Source organism: Podarcis raffonei, chromosome 3 (genome assembly GCF_027172205.1).
Source record: "Podarcis raffonei isolate rPodRaf1 chromosome 3, rPodRaf1.pri, whole genome shotgun sequence".
In the NCBI taxonomy this organism is placed as follows: domain Eukaryota; kingdom Metazoa; phylum Chordata; class Lepidosauria; order Squamata; family Lacertidae; genus Podarcis; species Podarcis raffonei.
In genome coordinates, this window is record NC_070604.1 from 60383662 (window position 1) to 60398244 (window position 14583).

The 14583-nt window shown below is 41.7% G+C and overlaps 1 protein-coding gene and 1 long non-coding RNA gene across 7 annotated transcripts in view; one reads left to right on the forward strand and one right to left on the reverse strand.

Annotated features, from left to right (window-relative positions):
* Nucleotides 1-14583, forward strand: part of LAMA2 (laminin subunit alpha 2) — a 367591-nt gene that overhangs the window by 341643 nt on the left and 11365 nt on the right. For 5 of the 6 annotated variants that reach the window (XM_053381873.1, XM_053381876.1, XM_053381874.1 and 2 more), the window contains 5 exons: nt 477-653; nt 2287-2435; nt 5560-5736; nt 7375-7570; nt 12501-12560. In XM_053381873.1, coding sequence (XP_053237848.1) covers nt 477-653; nt 2287-2435; nt 5560-5736; nt 7375-7570; nt 12501-12560 — 759 coding nt within the window. The remainder of the gene's footprint in view (nt 1-476; nt 654-2286; nt 2436-5559; nt 5737-7374; nt 7571-12500; nt 12561-14583) is intronic. The other variant, XM_053381875.1, reaches the window with a different exon arrangement.
* Nucleotides 1-14583, reverse strand: part of LOC128410526 (uncharacterized) — a 55393-nt gene that overhangs the window by 18547 nt on the left and 22263 nt on the right. The gene's annotated exons all lie outside the window — the stretch shown is intronic.

Consider the following 14583-nt stretch of genomic DNA (forward strand, 5'->3'; position numbering starts at 1 on the left):
GGCTGCAGAACCCACATATCTCTCTGCACTGGGGGTTTTGAAGGTACTGTGCTCTCTGACTTGCAACTTGTCGACCCTAGCCATGACTAGCTTCATCACCATGTGACCCCAAAATTTTGGCTCCCTGTCAAACTGACTTCCATGACTCAGGATGCACACACATCATACTTAAAAACCAACCTCCCTCCCAAAGAAAAAGAATATTAGGAAATGTATTTGGTTAGGAGTACTTGCAGATCTCAGAATAGTCCGTGTTGTGTACAAAGCCTCAAAATAATAATAATGCTGGAACAAGACTGGACTGTGCAGCTCTTTTTAGCTGAATCTACTTTTCCAAATGTTTTCTGATATTGGGTGATTTAACAGATGGACAAATGTTTGCACAGCACTTTGAATGTAAACTGCTGAGCTGTTTATTATTGCAAGAAAGTTTTCCTGTTCTGGGTCAAACTCATCCAGTCCCTTCTTTTCTGCAGAATATCTACACAGTCAGCTTCCCGAAACCGGGCTTTGTGGAGCTGCCACCAGTCTCGCTCAATGTGGGAACAGAAATCCACTTGTCCTTCAGCACCAGAAATGAATCTGGCATCATACTCTTTGGTACTAGTGGGGCGCCTGTACCCCCACGGAGAAAACGCAGGCAGACTGGGCAGGTACAGGATGATACCAGAAACTGGGTTGCTTGTTTGCCGCATCTTCATTGGCCAAAGATATTGTTCAGCTCCTGCACTGCAGGGACTATTTTGTCTTTAAGTTGTGTGGGAAGGGAAATAAGTTGGAGATTCAGAACGTTTCCTTGAAAGTTGTTCCTATCAAAGTTTGAAGGGGAAGGGATCTCATTAAGCTGACATATCAGACGTTTGGTCCATTTGGTACACCTAGACAAGGGGCTCCCAAACATTTTGGACTAGTGGGCACATTTTGAAAGCTGAGAGAGTGTTGGAGGAGACAATTACAAAATAGCTGTCATGGAGGAATGTGTGGCATAACACAAAATTATGAGAGATAATCGCCTCCACCCTGAGCCAATTTTGAGGGTTTGCAGAAAAATGAAAACTCTGTCGGGCAAGTGGAAGACCCTGCACAGGGTTTCTGCTGGTTAGGTAAATTTCGCCCACGCCATTCTCATTTCAGACATCACTTATTAGGTACCTGCAGAGTTTAAAGGTAAAGGGACCCCTGACAATTAGGTCCAGTCACGGACGACTCTGGTGTTGCGGTGCTCATCTCGCTTTACTGGCCAATGGAGCCGGTGTACAGCTTCTGGGTCATGCGAACCAGAGCAGCACACGGAAATGCCGTTTACCTTCCCACTGGAGTGGTACCTATTAATCTACTTGCACTTTGACGTGCTTTTGAACTGCTAGGTTGGCAGGAGCTGGGACTGAGCAACAGGAGCTCACCCCGTCGCAGGGATCCGAACTGCCGACCTCTGATTGGCAAGCCCTAGACTCTGTGGTTTAGACCACAGCGCCCTATAAAATTATTTCTAGGACCTACCCAGGGCCACCACTGTAAGCCTTCATGGGTGCCATGGCAGCTGCAGGTGACCCATGACCTAGACCATGGGCCATGTACCCTACCACAGATGTATCGTTATTCCTCTTGATATGTCCATAATGCTGCTGTTCTATGGTTTCCGCCCCTGTGAACTAAATAGAGACATAGCAGGAAACACTTAATGTACTATACAATACCTACAGGACAATGTTTTGGTTCATTTCACGGTTTCTGTGAAAACTGTTTTCTCATTTACTTAACAATCACTTGCCACTGATCAGGCAGTGCAAGAGCAGTCCTCCAGCTGTTTTAGACTGCAGCAACCATCATCTCACTGTACAGTGGTACCTCAGTTCTTGAACGACTCTGTTGACAAACATTTTGGAACCCAAACAGTGAAATGCTTCCATTCTCAAGCATGCCTTGGAAGTCGAATGGTTTCCGCTGCATGTTTTTCAGTTTTCTCAATTGAATTTGCGGACAGCCCTTTGCGCCTTGGTTTTCGAACATTTTGGAACTCAAACAGTCTTCTGGAACTGATTACGTTCGAGAACCGAGGTACCACTGTACTACATTTTAGAAATCTGTGATAATTTCAGGCCACTGTCAGTCATGGCTAAGATTTGACATGTTCATGGTTCATCCGTAATAAAATAAATGGAAGCTGAAAGGATGAAAGTGTTCTTTTCTGCCATACAGGGAGGGTGTGGCACGTTGTTTGGGAATGATCTTATAAATACACAAAGGTGTTAAGGGCTTCCTTTAAAATGCTGGTTCCTATTGCAGGCCTATTATGCTGTGTTCCTGAACAGTGGTCGACTAGAAGTGCACGTCTCTACCGGGATAAGGGACCCTCGCAGGATCACCATCAAACCTGCATCTGGCGAGTTTCATGATGGCAGAGAACACAGCATCCGAATAGAAAGACTCGGAGGGTAATAACTCAGAATATAGGGGTACTGTAACCCTGAACATTTGTTCTAGCCCAGTAACTGAAACTATGAGGAGAGGAGAATGAAATCTCTGTGCAGCTTTCATTTAAAAGTCATCTTCTGACAGTGATGATTTCATTATGGCATAGGTCACGCTTTAGTGTAGGCATTGCCGCTTAAGATTTTCATTAATCTAAATTGCTATGTTAACCTTTGATACTTTTTGCAAATACACTTTATTAATCTAATTTGTGTGGCTGAGGAATTGGATCTTGAACTAATATTAAGGAACAGCTTCCAATGAGAAGGAATAGCAACATCAAGACCTAACGACGCCCACGCTGAATTCACAACACCTGAAACTTCTTTATAAGTTTCTCACATGAAACTATGGGAAGGCTGGGGATTGATGCCTTCTGAACTGGAAAAGGGCCCTATATCTTTAAGAGTCAGGGCAATCGGGAGGAGAGAGGGAATAAGGAAAAGGAAGAGCTAAGGTGTTGGTGGCTCGCAGCAACATAGCAACGTCATTGGTTCACACTAGCACATGCTGCTAGATGCCGTGGTGCAGGTGCAGTGTTTGAACATTGTCTTAGATGTTAGGGATAAATCATGTCTAGAAGTCATGGAATAGGATACAAATGTAATAATCAACATTCAAGGGGGCCCCTGCCACCTCTTTTAGGAGCAGTCCTGCAGATGGCAAGGAACAAAAATGAAAAAGATCTGTCTGAGGTGGGGGAAGGGGCTTTTTAAACACATCAACACACATGCCCTCCAAAATAGCACTATCAATCCAGGTATTTATGCCTGCAAGTATTTGGTGCAGCCCTAATGTGCATCCACTGAAAACATAAAATAACAACATAACATATATAAATAATGTAACGTAAGATAATACTGATAACATAGCATAAAGCACTCATCCATCCACCCTGCAATGCTTCTGGAGCCACCATGGGCTATGCTGGCTTGGAGGCCAGAAAGGATTACTTTGGTTATTAGTTTTTATCCCTTATTATGTCAAAGCGCACTTTCTGTTGGAGGCCCTGCAGCTCTAATAAATATCTTAACAAGTAAATCCATTCATTCCATTTCCTCAGAAACTTCCTCGTTCTCTAACCCATGACCTTATTCCCAAGCAAAAACATGTTTTGTCAGCCTCCTTGGTACTTGTTTAAACTTCAAGTTCCTAAAGTCAGGTTTTTAATTTTCTTTAAATGTCACCATAAATGACAAAATGCAAGCTTACAGGTATTGATAATACTACAATATCTAGCAGAATGCAAAGGAAATCCTTTCACTTAACAAACCAAATAATAATGCTGTATATAATACACAGGATTATGTTATTTGCTACCCTGTAAGGACTGCTAATACCAGCTCATCACTGCTTTTACAGCACCCTCTAGTGGACAGAAATACAGAAATAGGCTCATGCTTGTGATTTTCGTAACTGTCCAAAACACATACACAACAGACTTCATTTTCCCATAAACTGGGCTGGAGTAGAAATGAACAAACCTCTTCATCTGCTAATCATTACCCAAGCTTTATTTTATTAAAAGCAGAGGACATTTTTGAAAACTCTTCAGAAAGCTAATTACCCATATGATTATAAACTAATTGCTTCCCATTCCAGGATAATTATAGGACAGCATTGAGGACTAAGGCATATCATCATGTGCTGGTCTTCTGCATCAGAGTGCATAAACATTTTCTCTTGAACAATAACAGAGGGCTTCGTAAATTATTAGGGATTTAACCAGGAACAGGTATTATCAGCTACAGGAGAATCAAGCAAGCCTAAGAATGTCCAGCTTTACTGGGAAGAAGGTATCCAAAAATTGAGAACATCTAATGTGGAGTTATTGCTATTCCATTCGCTGGCACAGACACCTGAAGCTGGGGGGGGGGGGGGACTCAGGATCATTTAGCCCAGCTGCAAAACCTTCGACAGAATGTAAGAAAACCCAAAATGGTTTCTGCAAGTTTTTGCACAAATGCACTGAGCAACTCCTTCCAGTCCTCAGGTAGCCTCACATCTGGCCCCAGTATATATTTTCATCTTTGGTTGTACACTTCAGCACAAATATTACATTTTGGAATACCCAATATTATCATTAAGCTGAGGTGAATGAGCTGCTGTTGGGCTCTCGGACATGCCCACCCACTTTCACACATATTGCTTTCAGGATGCTTATAAAGCTATCCATGCAATAATAATAATACACTGTCTGCCATCTTATGGATAAAGTCCCATTGGACTCATTAGGGCTTTTTTCCAAGTAAACCTGTATAGGGCTGCAGTGTATGACATTTGCAACACCGGGTTGCATCCAAGCCACGCTGTGCTCAAGCCACACGGTGTCCCCTCTTAGGTCAGGCCTCTCCCAGACACTCATATACTTGGGCCTTTCCTCAAATTTGAGACTTTTCAGAGAAAACAGAGGCTGCGGTCGGAAGGAAGGGGTGGGGAAATTGCCATGTGTGAGTGTAGCTTTCGATGGAAATCACAGCAATTAAGACGACACCACAAAGACCAAAGTAGAAATTATGTTTCTTTAGGGGGGAATCATTATTATTATTAGTCCAGAATTCTGGATAGGCCCTTTGTACAAAAAGACCCCCTGGTGCTAAAGCTAGTTGCTATATTGCCACTACAGGTGTACTTGGCTTTTGAAAATATATAATATACATCTTTCATGGATTCCAGCAGTCACCATACTCAAGAGGCTTCACTGTTCTTCAGCAAGAGTGTAATAACTAGTGGGAAAAACCAGGAAAATAAAGAACCAAACAAAATGTGACCCCTTTCATTTTTTTATCCTGGTGGGCCATGGGAAATAATACTTTAGCACTAAAAGTAGCCTTGATTGTTTCTATCAGTAGTAATGCTGTCAGTCTGTAGCTCTTCTTTTCACTTCTTCCACATACTACCGTAATTTCACTGATATTCTATTGGTTTGGAGGTTTTATTCAGCCAGAGCAGTTTGGGCTCTCATCCTGTAGCTCTTTAAACAAAGCAAAAACTGCATCCGTCAGTATTATGGTGCAGGCACAGCAGCAGGAGCATCAGTTTGGCTCGGGGTATTTGTGTATTAAGTCATTTTCATTGATTTTGCAGGCTGTTTGTGATCCAAGTAGATGAGGACAGAAGCCAGTCTCAAAGACTCCCATCAGATCAACCTGTTTCCGTTAAGAAGCTTTTTGTGGGAGGGACACCACCTGAATTCCACATTGCTCCTATTAGGAACATACCTGCGTTTGATGGCTGCATATGGAACCTTGTCATCAATGCTGTGTGAGTATTTTTTGTCAGGTTATATAAAGCAACCTATTGATATAAAGCTATGTTGCTTATAGAAACCAACTGATGTTATTCCACTGGCAGGCATATGATAGATAGGGATCTACTAGTAGGTCTCTCAGTAGGTCTTTGCAGTACATCCCAATCATTTAACAATAGCCAAAATAACAATACTTTCCCCACCTATGTTAGGCTGCTGAAATAAATAAAGCTAACCAGGAGTGGCTTTTTGTGTGAAAGGACTCTGGTATGGAAAACAAATTTCTATGGTCAGAATCTGCTCAGAGGCACCCTGTGCTTTAATTTTAACTGTGCCTCTGATAGGTAGATCTCCAGGTTCTAGTAAAAAAATAAATAGAAAGGAGATCCAACAAGCCTGAGTCTCCCCACCCCTGTACTATTCTACATAACAAGGTCTTAAATTCTGACAATATAAGGTTGCCAGCTGAGCAATATTTGCCTGGTCTAACCCAACCATTTGTGATATGCATCAGAAAGATGCCACACTCTTAATTTCCATGTTAATTTTTGACAAAGTAAACCAACCACAATGATAGCTGATGTTATTCCTGATACAGTAAAACACCAGATGGCTTGATGAAAGGAAAGTTCTGCTAGTCAGACCAGATGGAAAAAGTCAAGTTAATGGTGATTTTAAAAGAACTGAAAATGAATATATGAGAACTCTGTTAGCTGATGCTGAAATTTTATGATATTTGTATGCTGCTCCATAACGTAAAGCTATCTGGGTAGTGTGCAATGAACAATTATACACTCATTAAACACATGCAGAAATAATTTGTGGAACAAGATCTCTATTTGATGTCTATGCTTTTCATATCTTCCGGCACATGTCATGTACTAGCTGAGGCACATGTTGAACAGAGTAATAGCCACGCCAGTGTTGTGCCAGGTCTCAAGCACTAGCAGCTGTCCAATTCAGTTCACAGAAGGGCCACACACAGCATGACATCTTAGCTCCAGGTTTACATGTTAGCTGAACCAGGTGATTTTCAACTGTATGATCAGCGATTCACTGAAGCATATATGTGTTACATGGCACTGTCTCTACGTACTAATGTTGACAGCATTGAGTGTGAGCAGAACCTGCTATGTACCTGAATTATAGGCTGCACATGGAGCTCCAACAATACATCAACTCTTGGAAATGTATGCTCACTAGGGGCAAGGGGCAGTAGTGGAAGGCACACCAGGGCAGCTCTTTGGCTTCCCCGGTGCATTTGCACTGTCCCACTGTGCCAACCTCACCTCTGCTTTGCATCTTCCCCTCTATGTCCCAGGAGCAGCATAGCTGAAGGGCAGTCGGGGAAGCAGCACAGCCCCACTGCGCTGTCCAGTACAGGTGGGTGGCTATGTAGGGATTTGAACCTAGTTTTCCCAGTCTTCTTCAACACTACACACCGGCACATTCTGGATTCTCTTGTAAAGATAATCCAGAATTATCTCGGAAAATTGTGTGTTACATCAAGTTCATCAGATTAGTTCCTAATCCCCTCAACAACTGCCTCCAAAAAGGCAAACTGCACATTTAAAAATGATTGATCATGGTGAAAGTTTCCAGTTGAAGAATTCCTGTTGTTTGACATCACTGACTTCATTGTCTTTCTTCAGTCCGATGGATTTTGCCCAGCCATTATCCTTCGAAAATGCAGATATTGGCCAGTGTCCTGATCAAGACCCACTGCATGAAAAAGAGGATGAGGATCACATCTCCCGTGCAACAGTTGTGATCCGTCCTGAACCAGATACTGCGGAAAAGATAGCGAGTGCAACATCTCCTCCGCCACCCCCTTTCCCACCTTCACATGTAAGTGTGCTTTGTTTCTATGATGTGATTGGGTGGGTGAGTTGGGTTAAAAAAAAAATCACAGGTTTTTACCTGGCACTGGTAACTGCATAGTGATTATGGCGATGGTGCATACCGTAATCGACTTCTTGGATTCGCTAACTGAACACTTTGCAAATAGGGCTTCATATGAAGACTTTGTTCAGCATCTCGGTGGTATCCCTCTTCTGGGCAATACAACAGGAACACAAAGCCTGCTGTTTCTGAACAAGCTGAATCTCTAATATGATCAGTTCATCCCAGTGGGAGGAATTCAATATTGCACTAAGGCAGTCATTCCATCAGGGCAAGCATTTCCCCTGTGCCCTGTTCTGGAGGTTCTCTCAACATCCCCCCCCCCCGAGCCAATTTGGGGTGGGGGCTGAGGACACACAGGAGGAGGAAGGAAGCCCTGTTGTGCAAGCAGATGTTATCAGCTGAATCCCCCAAAATGCATTTGCCACAAGATCAATTTCAAGTGTTGTGGGTGTAGCTTTGTAGGTCGTGCTATACCACTCAGTGAGATTTATTAGTCACTCATAGTTCCTGCTTAACTCAAAATGGTGAGTCTGCCGCCAGTTTTCAGCTGAATGATCAGTACAGAGGCATGCATAAGTTAGCACTTGTTGCTTCATTACTGTGGGAAACATTTAACTTTTATCACCAGCTTCTCAATTTCCATGGAAATCTGGATCAACTTTCGGTCCTTTGGGGTTCTTTCTGTCTCCTCTTTGGCCGTTCTCTGCTTTCTGAATTAAACCAGCACAATGTATCCATGGATAGCTGCTGAAAAGCATGGGAACTTTAAAAAATAAACAAACAAATACAGTCCTAACAACCAGCAAGTCAAGGAGGTGGCTAAGGTGAGCTGCAACTTGAAGACATAAATTCCATTCATCACTATTGTTTTAGAGCAAAGCATAGGAATATAGTATATATTTAATATTTTTGTAAGTTAATTTTATACTCAAAATATCACTGGGAAACCTGGTCTTTATCCCTACCTTCACCCTTGGTTCACCCTCATCAGAAACCTGGTCTAAGGTGGAAATTTCACACAGCAGATATGAGGGTTCCTGTGCCTTTGAGAACATTAGGAATCACTTTCCAGGAGAAAAATATGGCTTTTCTGATGAAATTCCACCCGGACATCAACTTTAGCCAGGTTGTGTTTGTGAGCTGAATACCACTGCAAAAAAGAATTCACCACTTCATTTTTACCTTTGTCACCTATCTGATACTTGTGCTTTTTCAGTTGCTTGTATATGAACCTGTCATCTAAAGGGAGAAAGGCTTCGATTCTCATTACTCAATCTCTTCTCTTTTCCACTTTCAAAAGATAGAACTTATAGGTCAGAATGTCAGCATTTCAAACTTTGCTTGACACCTGTTTGTTAGTTTCATCAGATAGTCCTATATAAGCCACTGTGGAAAATCAAGCCAGCATCTCTCCTCGTCCACTACAACCACCACAGTATAGACAGAGGGTTGGGTCCTAAGACAGAGCAGAAGGACACATCTTTCCTGTCCTGTGCCCTCCCATGAACCCATGAAATGTCTATCCGCAGAGCGAGGGGATCCTCTGAACAGCACAGACTGCAGTGGAAGAATAGAATTGCCAAAAGTCTAGCAGAGACAACTTTTGAGAGCAGTGCATTTGTAGCTTTCTGGTGGACTAGTTTTGTGCATGACTTTTAACATATGGATCAGTCATTTTGAACTACTCTATGTAACTATTGCTAACTGTGTGCCTTAAAATAGTCTGTCTAAAGAAGATGGAATCTAAAAGGATGATTTTTTTAGCCGAGATCAATCTTAATAATAATAATAGAGGATGGTAGATGTGCTTTATTGATTCATAAATATGATATAGAACACTTTTCCTTCAATCCCACAAGGTGGCATAATGGTAACATGCATTTATTAATGCAATATTTCATTTTCCAGTTCTTTTTAAAACATATAGTTCAATAATATGTTGGGAATGCAAACAAGTTGAGCCACATTTCCAACCAGAAGCTAGTGGTTTCAGTTTAAGCCATGCTACAGTTTATGCTAGATTGTCATAGTTTTCCAGCTTGAAACAAGACCTAAAATGAATTTTCCATTTCACTTTCCTTTGCAGCCATGTAGCCAATCCATAAGTAGGTAGAACAGACTTGTCAGCTGTTCATTGTAAATGACAGGTGATATATCCAAATGGTATATTATAGCAAGAATAAAAGCAAGCAAAACCTTAACTTACTGCAGAAGTAAGATCAAGAGTTGCAAAACATATTTTGTAATAACTTTGTTATCCAAAAAGCAAAGAGGGAAAATGATAAAATTAACCACCACTTGTTGAACTTCAATATATTCAAAACACTGTACATGCTTAGCTCAGGAATGGGGTAGGAAACTATGAAGGTGTTGTTGGACTCCAACTCCCTTCATCCTTAACCATTGGCCATCCTGGCTGGGCCTGATAAGAATTCAACACATCTGGAGGACCACAGATTCTCCATTCCTGATTTAATTGGGTAGATTAAGCTCTAATCTTAATCTAAGAGGCTACAGTAAGTAATAACACATTATATGTAGGGCCACCTCCGAAGACAGTTCAGAAACTTCAGCTGGTGCAGAATTTGGCAGATAGGCAGCTCACTGAAGCAAGACGGTCTGAGCATATAACTCCAATCCTGGCCCAACTACACTGGCTGCCAGTTAGTTTCCAGGTCCAATTCAAAATGCTATAAAGCCTTTAAACAGCTCGAGAACACAATGCCTCAAGGACTGGCGATCCAGACCCTGCAATCATCATCTGAGGCCCTTCTTTGTGTGCCTACTCCACAAGAGGTCTAGAGGGTGGCAACACAAGAATGAGCTTTTTCTGTGGTGGATCCCCATTTGTGGTATGCTCTCCCCAGGGAGACTCACCTGGCGCCCTCATTACATACCTTTAGGCACCAGGTGAAAACGTTTCTCAGGCTTCAAGCTGAATAACATTCTATGGCCTTTTAAATGTGGTAGGGTGGTTTTTGGTTTTGTTTTAATATATATTTTGTGCTTTCATTTTGTATTTTTATGTTGTGAACTGCCCTGCGATCTTCAGATGAAGGGCGGTATACTAATGAATAATAATAATAGATTTTGTTAGTCCACTGACATAATTATTTTATACAATATGAGAAGTTCTGTGTTCATATACCAGTCAAACTGGAATATGAGTGCATGCTTTGTATATAGACCCAGATTTATTTCCTGCTATCCTTTGGAGTAGATAATACTCGGCTTGATGAACCAAATGATAGTATTTTCGTCTGTCTTCTAAACAGTTTACTATTTTAGTGGAATGATGCCATTAAGAAGGTAATGGTTTTATATATGCTGACAAGCTGACATAGCTAAGATTTCTGACAATTTCTGCCGCAATGTCCAAGCAAGGAAGATGAATACTTCAGTAGATTTCTTTTATGTTGAGGTGATATCAATTGTCCCTTGAAATATCATTTTCAGGTGAAAAATAATGGATCCTACTTTATTCAGAATGCCTAATATTCTTAAGTAGTGCATAGATTCCAAAAGGCCTTTACTATGGAAATAACAAAATGTGTATTTGTTTTGAAAGTGGTACAAGAGACACTTGGTGTTTGCTGCAACAAGCACAGATACCATTTTAAAATGTGTTACTATTGAAATGCTTACTAGGTGGCTTTAAATATGAGGGAATGTTCACACTTCTCAATGCTTTATTAGACCAATGTAATTTCATTTTATAGTCATCAGCCTGACGATTATATCTTTAGTGTTGAGTCATCTGAGCAGTGAATGTCTTAGATACTTCTGATATATTTCATAATGTACTGGTTACGAGCTTAGCCTTTTTAACTTCATTCTACATAGATGGCTTTCAGAGCAACTGCAACCCCTGATCAGTTCCACTGGGAATAGCAGCCTGACAGAGGGCTTTCTCTGTGGTTGCTCCTAAACTATGGCACTCCCTCTCCACAGAAGTACCGTATTTACTCAAGTCTAATGCACCATTGAATCTAATGCGCACCTCAGGTTTCAGAACCTTGAAACCAAAAAAAGTATTTACTGGTGAATGTAAACGTCCCCTCAAATCTAATGTGCACCTTAATTTTCGCAACATAATTTGGCCAAAAAAAGGTGAGCATTAGATGCGAGTAAATACGGCATGTTTAGCATCTTTATTGTATAGTTTTCCCCATATGCTCTTTACCTTGGCCTTTGACAGTTAAGCTGCTTTTGGGGGTGGAGGGGTTGCAACCCACCTCTTTTGCTGACCTGATATTCCATTGTTCCATTTTGGAATGTTTTTATCTTTGTTTGTTTTTAAAAATGTGATTTTTATCAGTTTTTAAATGTATTTATGGTGAAGGGTGGGTGATAAAGCTAGCTAGCTAATTAATTAATTAATTAATTCCATGATGCTGGAGTGATCATGGCGTGCTTCTGACAGGAGAAGTGAAGGGCCCTATGTGGAATACAAAATGGTGGGAAATGATTATCTCCCACCCTCCAACCTTCTGCTCCAGGCAGCAGCAGGAGGCAGGGCTGCACATGCCACAGAAAACCCACCACTCTGGGCCCCAGTGAGGATTGGCCAATTTTGTTTGCTCCTGGAAAGGATTTCAGCTGCTGGAGTTTATTTGCTGTTGCTTTGTCCTGTATTTTATGTTGCAGGTTTAATGCAGGCATAAACAAAGCTTAATTTGTATTTTGAATATGAATAGTCTTCATTTCTGAGGAAGAAGATTTTAAAAATAATAAACTAATAACTTGAGGTTGGGCGTTCTGGATATTAGAGTCCTACAGTAGCTCTCTTTCTGCTGCAAACACTATAGAGTGTGTGTAGCAAGACAACTTCAGTGATTGCTGCTTCTGCCTCATGTTATTTACTGCTTCTTAGGACTTGCTTGCTGCTGAAGTGAAGAGCGCCAACATTTCAGCTGACTTTGGCACTGTGACGGTATCTCCCAGTGTTTTTCCCAATTTCCCCCACCCTGGTTTTATTTAACACTGCTAGATGCTGCAGTGCTGTTTCACAGTGGTTTTATCTTCTTGCTTTGCTACTAAATGGCTTTTTCTCTTTCCACCCACCCACCCGCCGTAGTGCAGCTTTGCAGACGAATGTGTGAGACAGTCAGACAGCAGTCTTCCCATTTGCTCAAACTGCTCTACTGAAGGTATCAATTTCCTGTCTCACAGGAAATGTCACATCAATAAGATTTCAGCTAAAAGAATTAATTAAAAGGTTCATTCTTGAAGCTGTTCTTCGGCGTACATGGTTGTAAAGTTTCAGTCTTTTCAAAAAGCTATACATTCCCATTCCAGTAACATTTCTAATAAACATGAATGCTTTCATCTTCTCCCTCTGAGCATTTTTGGTCCATTGTAGTATTTAATATAATTTGGCTTTCACTAAGCATCTTTATAGTCTTTCCTGGTCCATGCCAATCAAATGGTGGAGGGCCCGTATATGCTGTTATCTATACACCTAATTTCAAGTTGCAACTGACAGGAAAAAAATATACGCAACTCTGTTAAAATAGATGTGGACCTGAATGTGCAGGAGCATGAGATTTCCCTTTGCCAATGGTCAGTTGCTGAAGGACTAGCCTCACACATTTGCAACAGGGCTCTTCCAGACGTCCTCCTGACTTACTTTCTGGTTCATAGCAGGACATGCAGCAAAAAGTACCTCAAAAGAAAAAAAATCTTCCCTTTGTGGGGGTCTAGGTGAACCTGGTCATTCAGGACATAATAGCAGCCTGCATAGATATTGCTGGTTCATCTGGAGCAGCTGCAGAAACCATAACTGGCACTCTGAACGTGCAGATTTTCAGTGACCAACACTTTCATTCAGAACATCAATTTCTCTGAAAGCACTATGTCTGGAAGTGCCTTTAACATCTTTGTGCTCTTTCTCTTTGTGCCCTTTCTCTTTTGAAGAGAATGTTTATCCCCCCAAAAACCCCATTTGAAAGCCGATACCCAGATCATTGTGATTGGTTGCATGTTGCTGAAGCATAAAAGAAAGGAGATTCCTCTTTAAAGCGTAAATGTCTTGTTTCCTAATGTATAATTGATGATGTTTTGAAAATGTTTTATGGACAGAACTCCACACATTGCAGTCTAATCTCCACTGAATTAGAATAAAAGCAGACGAAAGTGGTTACCCGGGGCTATTAAACAAAATGTTTTGTAATATGTATATTTGGACCTATTTTTGCCCTGAAACATTTTTCTCTTGTGAATTGCTTGTGTCAGCCTATTCATTTATCCTCTTCATAGCATATCCACTAGAAGCAGAAAACATATAATATGGCATTCAAGTTCATGTGGTTCTTTAGTACATGGCACTGATTTACTTATGTCTGTAGCTAGAGTGTCAAATGTAAAAAGAAGAGTTTTCACATAAAATTTAAGAGAGGGAATTCCAAAGTCTTCAGCATGCTTCTGCATACCAGTTGCCAGGTCCTCCTCCTCACCTCAGGTTTCCCACGGGAATCTGGCTGGCCATAGTGAAAACAGGTAAAGGTAAAAAGGTATAGGATCCCTGGATGGTTAAGTCCAGTCAAAGGCGACTATGGGGTTGCGGCGCTCATCTCGCTTTCAGGCCAAGGAAGTTGGCGTTTGTCCACAGCCAGCTTTCCGGGCCATGTGGCCAGCATGACTAAACCGCTTCTGGCGCAACGGAACACCATGACAGAAACCAGAGCACACAGAAACACCACTAACCTTCCCGCCAAAGCAGTACCTATTTATCCACTTGCACAGGCATGCTTTAGAACTGCTAGGTTGGCAGGAGCTGGGACAGAGCAACAGGAGCTCACTCAGTTGCGGGGATTCGAACCGCCGACCTTCCGATCGGCAAGCCCAAGAGGCTCAGTGGTTTAGACCACAGCGCCACCCGCGTCCCTAGTGAAAACAGGATGATGGACTAGATGGGCTATTGGGCTGATCCAGCACGGCTTGTCTTATGTGCTTAT